This window comes from Terrapene carolina, unplaced genomic scaffold (genome assembly GCF_002925995.2).
Source record: "Terrapene carolina triunguis isolate 2854851 unplaced genomic scaffold, T_m_triunguis-2.0 Scaffold147, whole genome shotgun sequence".
Lineage (NCBI taxonomy): Eukaryota > Metazoa > Chordata > Testudines > Emydidae > Terrapene > Terrapene triunguis.
The window spans coordinates 2,899,665-2,907,588 of NW_020664498.1; the positions used below are offsets into that span (position 1 = coordinate 2,899,665).

The 7,924-nt window shown below is 37.6% G+C and overlaps 1 protein-coding gene across 1 annotated transcript in view; it reads left to right on the forward strand.

Annotated features, from left to right (window-relative positions):
* Positions 1 to 7,924, forward strand: part of LOC113405123 (disks large homolog 5-like) — a 205,278-nt gene that overhangs the window by 188,680 nt on the left and 8,674 nt on the right. The window contains exons 26-31 of the mRNA XM_026653713.1: positions 1,833 to 1,981; positions 2,386 to 2,556; positions 3,813 to 4,009; positions 4,488 to 4,631; positions 4,859 to 4,986; positions 5,902 to 6,011. Coding sequence (XP_026509498.1) covers positions 1,833 to 1,981; positions 2,386 to 2,556; positions 3,813 to 4,009; positions 4,488 to 4,631; positions 4,859 to 4,986; positions 5,902 to 6,011 — 899 coding nt within the window. The remainder of the gene's footprint in view (positions 1 to 1,832; positions 1,982 to 2,385; positions 2,557 to 3,812; positions 4,010 to 4,487; positions 4,632 to 4,858; positions 4,987 to 5,901; positions 6,012 to 7,924) is intronic.

Sequence of the window (7,924 nt, forward strand, 5' to 3'; positions counted from 1 at the left end):
CCACACAGATGGCTGTAATTAGGACAAACCCTCAGTACAGAGAAGACCTCAGACTGCTCTCAGAGGAGAATCATCCACTTCCCAGAACGAAAACTGTCCCGTGACCTACACTGCACTTACTCCTTGTCAGTACAAAAATCTGCAGCACACTGCAAGAGTAACAACTGCAGCAGCATACAAAAAATTGGATTAGTATGAAAACCCTAAATTGCCCAAAGAACTCTGTGCTGATTGGAACAGACTGTTGAGGAGGGGAAGGAGTACCCCATGATTCTGGGGTCCCTCCCTATAGCTTGGGCCTAATATACCACTGAGAGCGCAGGGCCTTGGTTATAACTCTCACAATTAAATAGTTGGCAATCACTGGCAGTACACGGAGGCTTATCTTTACTAAAGACAGGGAGTTTAGAGTACAAACCACACATAAGCCTGAAGTACCAGTGTTGGTGTACATGTACTAGGAGTTGAGAATTACTGTTCTAGAGGGTAGTAGGCTCTAGATGGGAAATCTTGAGCCCTGACTCTGTAGATGGATACAACAGCCCTTATGAACCGCAGGCCCTCTCCTCATTTCGGGGGGGGGCAGGGGGAAGAGTGTGAGGGAAGCAAGAAGAAGGGATGATCCGTGTAACAGAGAAGGTTGGTCGTGCCCTTGTGACCTTGGGCAACCCGGTAATCTTTCTGTGCCTTGTTTTTCCATCTGTGAAATGGGGATATTTCCCTACCAGACAGGGGTGTTGGGAGGATAAATACATTGTTTGTGAGCTGCCCAGATACTACTGTGATGGAATCCATGTGAGTACTTTGGGAGATGTTCCCATTGTACCCGCTTACTCCTGGATACTCGTCCACATGTAGGAGGTGTGCAGGGTTTGTTTTTAAGTTTTACACCTTGATTCAGACCACTTGATCTGCCTAGGAATCCTAAAATAAAAATCATGGACTGAACAGAAACACTGGATTTATGGTTTATTAAAACAATCTGTACCCCACTAACCTCCTCTTTTTGTCCTCTGACTGCAGAGGTGTTAACGCCACTCAACCTTGAATAGTATCTTATAATATGTGCTCACTACTTATGCTAACAATCTGTTCCACCCTGCATTTTGCTGTGACTCTGGGAGTACCTTTCCCAGACCTGAAGAAGAGCTCTGTGTGGCTTGAAAGATTCTCTCTCTCACCAGCTGAAGTTGGTGCAATAAAAGAGATTACAGCCATGTCTACAAGATTATGTATGTACGCATACAGCCAGCGCATTGTGGGATGGCTCCTGAAAGCCATAACAGTTGACATAAGCAACGTACAGTCTACACTGACACTGCTTTGACCAAAGTACATCGACCATGACTCTGTGCTGCTCGGGGAGGTGGTGTTACAATCAGCGTAAAGATGCGTTGACGGCGGGAGCCAAATTTAAGCAACGACGTTTCCATACCTAACACTGTAGTGTAGATCAGGCCTGTCTCTCCCACCTGGTCTCTCTAGGAATCCTAAATAAGATCTCCTTGGAATCTTGTGATTTTCTGCTTTTGTGTCCGGAACAGCTAAGGAAATATGGTGGCTTTTTCCCTTTTTGTGTATATCCACTGCGTTTTCTTCAGGGATTTTTTTAAAATTCTACCCTCTGTCTCAGTACTGGATATTTTAACTGGTGCCTACACTAGTTTGTATCGTGCTGTGGTGAGTTTTCCTTTTACACACGTACCTGCCATTGGGAGAACCAAACTCCCACTTCACATGCTTCCTCAGGCTCCACTCTAATCCTACAATCTATTAAGACACAACATCAGCTCTGAGACCTCATGAGTTTTGGGTTTTTCTGTATTTTACAGTATGGATCTGTTGATATGCGAAATAAAACAGCTGAGGAAGCCTACCTTGAAATGCTGAAGCCAGGAGAAAATATAAGAGTAAAGACTCAGTACAGACTAGAAGAATTCAACAAGATAAAAGAGTTACCTGGAGATGGATTCTATATCAGGTATTAACATGTCCATTAAATAGCTTAGTGTCTTAACTATTTTGCCAGCAAGAATCACATGTAGCTGCAAATAATTTAAAAGTAAAGGACCATACAAAGCTGCTAGTATGCTGACCATTGTGTGCAAGGGGTCAGAGAGGCAGCAAATCAGTCTTTCGGCTTATGTTGGAAATTCAAAGCACAATGCCCTATCTCAGCTAGCCCTTGATTCTTTGCAATTGCTGAAAGTGTGCAACCTATATCCCAAGTGTAACTGCCTACTTCACTGTGGGTACATGGGCATTTGGAATGTTAGAGACCAACTCCAGTAGAGAGTCATTTATTTTCCTCACTATCTACACGACTTGCTTCACTTGAGATGGTGGAGCTTCATTTATAGAGTCTATTTATGTCTCTCTTTGCAGAGCACTTTATGATCGGCTGGCAGAGGTGGAGCAGGATTTAAACTTTAAGAAGGATGACATTTTGTATGTTGATGATACTCTACCACAGGGGAACTTTGGTTGCTGGATGGCTTGGCAGCTGGATGAGAATGCTCAAAAGCTAGAGAGAGGACAGATTCCCAGCAAATATATGTAAGTGACCTCAGTGACAAATTGCTTCTTAAAGTTCCTGAATGATGAGCTATAAACAAAAAAGAACCTGGTTTGAGTCTTCAAAGCTGTGTGATTCCTGTGAGGTATTAGTTTCCTAGAAGTGTTATTTTAGGGGTGGCATGTTTTAATAACATCTAATTAAATAAGATGTTATGTCAAGTCATTTTTAGTGCTGCTAATAGTAACCTCCTAAAAGTGGAAAGGACACACAGTACTGTGCTGTGAAAGAAGATTCAGACAGTAACCTAAGTGACTTTACACAGAAATATCATCTAAACTGGGGGTGTCAAACTCATTTTTAGACAGAGCCACTCGCTTTTGAATTATGATCTGTGTAAATTGAGGACTGTGTACCCAAAACAATCCACTATTACCAAAGGGAAATATTCACCAAGATCAAGGGCAGAATATGATCCTTATTCAGCCATTAAATTTTTAGCTGCTTAGTGCAGTCACATTCAGTATCACTCAGCAGGCAAATAGTCTCACCTTTTAAGATCACTGCTATTTCTGCCCTTCCTTTCTCTCCTTTCATCATAAGAACTCGTAAGCAATTTTTGACAATAGAAGCTATGCTAATGCATAGGATAGCTGTTACATTTTGAAAGCACAGTATAGACATAATTATCCTCACACTGTTCCTGTGAGATAATTAAGAAGGAATTGACCCCATTTTGCAGACAGAAAGATATCTACTGTGTGTACAGTAAGTTTGCTTCCATTTTAAATACAACTGCATGATAGTAATTTTGTGTTGGAATGTTAAACAAAACTAGTCACTTAGTTTGCAGAAACAATAATGGCAATACAATGTGCCTCATCTTATAACCAAAAGTGTGATACCTTCCATTCTGTCTATGTAGGGGGAGATTGACTTTCACTGGGAATTAGGGGCCTAATTACCTTTAAAAATCTCCCCCAAAATTCTCAGCCAGAATTTGTCAAGCTCTTTCTAGCGCTATTATATTTACCCACATTCTAGTGTCCCTGAAGAAAGACCCAGAAAATCAGACTCAAGATATATAATACATGGGATATATTCTTCCAATGTTGATCAATAGTAGTTTCAGGTTATGGATATTCTGTTGATGCTGCTTGAGATCATTTGGCAATTGCCCTAGACAAGTTTTCCTTAGTGATGATACATTTTTCTTTTCTTTTGTGAAGAATGGCTCTTAAAATCCCTATGTGTTTGTGCTAACCTGAATACAATTATTCAATCCGTTTCACTGTAGGATGGACCAGGAGTTCTATAGGAGACACAGTATGTCTGAGGCTAAAGATGAAAACAGCTCCACTAAGACTTTGTCAGCAGCAGCTCGAAGATCATTCTTTAGAAGAAAACATAAACACAAGCGTAGTGGTTCCAAAGATGGAAAAGATTTACTGGCTCTTGATACAATCAGTACAGACTCCATTCCTTTCTTGGATGGCAAGTGCCTTTGTTATATTTAGTTTTCTTAAGGCTATGAAAAAACATCTGAGAGAAGTGTGGTTTTCTGATTGATCTGCATATAAACTCTGGAGATTTATCTGTGTCCTATGACACTCATTGTTCTCAGGCACCAAACATAGGCATTAAATAACAAGCCAGATCATCATCTCAAATTAGTGCTTGTAGTTTCTTAATTTAAAAAGGAAAAAGTCCATCCCCTGATGTATGAATATTAAAATTTAACCTTTTGAGCAGGGTTGGCAAAAAAAAAAAAGCCTTTTGACATTTATGCCACCAGCATGGTTTAAATCCTTTAATTCCATCTTCTCATAACAGGACTACAGGCCCTTTGTCCATTGCCAAAGATTTATGTTCAAACCTTTTGTAATTAGTTGTGTGCCCTTTATTTATCTGAACGATACTGCAAAAAAAATTTTTAATTGTGCATAAGGGACTTTTTTGTTACTCTTTTTAGATTCTGTGAGTCTGGCTTATCAGCGTGTACAGAAAGTGGATTGTACCTCTCCCAGGCCCGTACTCATTCTAGGACCATTACCTGATGCTGTGAAGGACATGCTAGTCAAAGAATCTCCTGGAAAATTTTGCAGATGTCCCCTTGGTAAGTGTACAAGTAATGAGAGCAATTTTGTGTGTTTTGCCATGTAACGTTTATTTGTACTTGTAGAAATAACACAATCATCTGGCCTAACAACTGGATTAAAGGGTAGCACAAAGATTCTAGGAAAGGGAGGAAAAAGCAAGACTGTGAAATTCTATCCTGTAAATCTTGTTCTGTAGTTAAGAAATATAAATGAACGAAGTATCAATTTTTGTTCTCTGAAACAGAAGTGATGAAAGCTTCCCAACAAGCCATCGAACGCGGAGTGAAAGACTGTTTGTTTATAGATTACAAACGAAGGAGTGGACATTTTGATGTGACAACAGTAGCTTCAATAAAGGAGATAACAGAGAAGGTGATTGTCTCTTTATGGTATCTTCTCTTGCTCTCCAGTTCACTGTAAAATTTACAGATAATTATTATATACTGTATTTCCTGAAAAAAATTGTACTAGTGCTGATATTGTTCTGTTTCAAAAGATTACCAAAGAATTGTTCCCAGGGCATTTTCTTCTTGAGAAAAACAAGGTAATTTAATATAAGTGCAGTTACCTTGTTTCATCGTGTCGCTATTTAAAGACTCTTTTATAATCCTAGGTATAGAGAAACTGGTTGTTAGTTATTCTTTAAGTCATCTTAATATTAGTTAAAAAAAGAAATTCTGTGCATTGCATAGTTTGAATTAACTTTTTATTTTTAAAAATATTTGTAAATACTTTGTTTCTTGACACTGCTCAGATTGCATAAAATTTGCCAGTGGATAAACACTGCAAGAAAGAAACCGCTAAACCGACTTTAACAGAATTAAAATGTGTTCTGTCAAACCAGATATATACTCTTACTGCTTAAGGAGTAGAGCTGCATATTTGGTCTAGTTAGGAGATATGAAAGACTATTTATTTGTTCTTAAAGACAAAAATGAATGAATACCTAAATCCTTTATCGCAGTAGGTTTGAGATTAATTGAGTCTCAAATATCCTCAAATAAATGCCTGTTCTATTAATAGATTTTTTTTGTACTCTAAATGGGGTTTATTGTTTTATGTATTTTTGTCATCTTAAGGATTGATAAATCCTTTACATACAATGCACTTTGTAGTTACTGCCGCAACATATTTTATGTGTAAAAGGTGTTGAAAATATGCTTAATGGCCTGTCATATAAATGTAAAGCAGAAATTTCATTGAGTTACTGGGGTTTCACTGGGGGATTAATAGGATCCTTGTAAGTTTGCTTATGCTTATGCTTTCTACCCAAATATTTGTTTTTAGGATTGTCATTGTCTATTGGACATTGCTCCTCATGCCATTGAACGGCTCCACAGTGTTCATATCTACCCTATTGTCATCTTCATTCGATACAAAAACGCTAAGCAAATCAAGTAAGTGAGGAATATAGCTTACGGCCACTTGTTTTGTTATACAATAATAGTTTGTATAGTCTGTTTCATTTTAGTATCTCAGAAAACCTTTATAAATGTGAATCAATTAAGTCTTGCAACTGTCTTGTGATAAGTAGGTAGACTTATCACCATGCAACAGAGGGATAAAATGAAGGGACTTCGGTAACTTACCATGTTTTGATATAAAGCATATTAAGTAGTGCTGTTGATGAATCACAGTTAACTCATGTGATTAACTCCAAAAATTAATTGTGATTTAAAAAATAAATTGTGATTAATCGCACTGTTAAACAATAGAATACTAATGTCCATTTATTAAATATTTTTGGATGGTTTTTCTACACTTTCAAATATATTGATTTCAGTTACAACACAGAATACGAAGTGTACCATGCTCACTTTATATTATTATTTTTATTACAAATATTTGCACTGTAAAATAAGAAATAGTATTTTTCAGTTCACCACATACAAGTACTGTAGTGCAATCTCTTTATCGCAAAAGTGCAACTTACAAATGTAGATTTTTTTTTTTGTTACATAACTGCATTCAAAAACAAAGCACTGTAAAACTTTAGAGCCTACAAGTCTACTCAGTCCTACTTCTTGTTCTGCCAGTCGCTCAGAGAAATAAGTTTGTTTACATTTACGGGAGATAATGCTGCCCGCTTCTTGATTATAATGTCACCTGAAAGCGAGAACAGGCTTTCGCATGGCACTTTTGTAGCTGGCATTGCAAGGTATTTACATGGCAGATATGCTAAGTGTTTGTATGCCCCTTCATGCTTCGGCCACCATTCCAGAGGACATGCTGATGATTCTCGTTAAAAAAAAAAAATGCATTAATTAAATTTATGACTGAACTCCTTGGGGGAGAATGGTATGTTTCCTGGTGTTTTGCCTGCATTCTGCCATATATTTCATGTTATAGAAGTCTCAGATGATGACTCGGCACATGTTCATTTTAAGAACACTTTCACTGCAGATTTGACAAAATGCAAAGAAGGTACCAGTGTGAAATTTCTAAAGATAGGTACAGCACTCGACCCAACGTTTAAGAATCTGAAGTGCCTTCCAAAATCTGTGGAGCATGCTTTCAGAAGTCTTAAAAGCGCAACACTCTGATGCAGAAACTACAGAACCCAAACCACCAAAAAGGAAAATCAACCTTCTGCTGGTGGCATCTGACTCAGGTGATGAAAATGAACACGCATCGGTCCTCACTGCTTTGGATCGTTATCTAGCAGAATCTGTCATCAGCATGGACATGTGTCCTCTGGAATGGTGGTTGAAGCATGAAGGGACATATGAATCTTTAGCGTATTTGGCACATAAATATCTTGCAAAACCGGCTATAACAGTGCCATGCGAACGCCTGTTCTCACTTTCAGGTGACATTGTAAACAAGAAGCAGGCAGCATTATCTCCTGCAAATGTAATCAAACTTGTTTGTCTGAACAATTGGCTGTACAAGAAGTAGGACTGAGTGGACTTTCTAGGCTCTAAAGTTTTACATTGTTTTATTGTTGAATGCAATTATTTTTGGTACATAATTCTACATTTCTAAGTTCAACTTTCATGATAAAGAGATTGCATTACAGTACTTGTATTAGGTGAAGTGAAAAATACTATTTCTTTGGTTTTTTACAATGCAAATATTTGTAATCAAAAATAAATATAAAGTGAGCACTGTACACTTCATATTCTGTGTAGTAATTGAAACCAAAATATTTGAAAATGTAGAAAATATTCAGAAATATTTAAATAATTTTCTATTATTGTTTAACAACGTGATTAATTGTGATTAAACACAATTACTTTTTTAATTGCATGATTAATCACGATTAATTTTTTTAATTGCTTGACAGCCCTAATATTAAGTTATTTGTCTT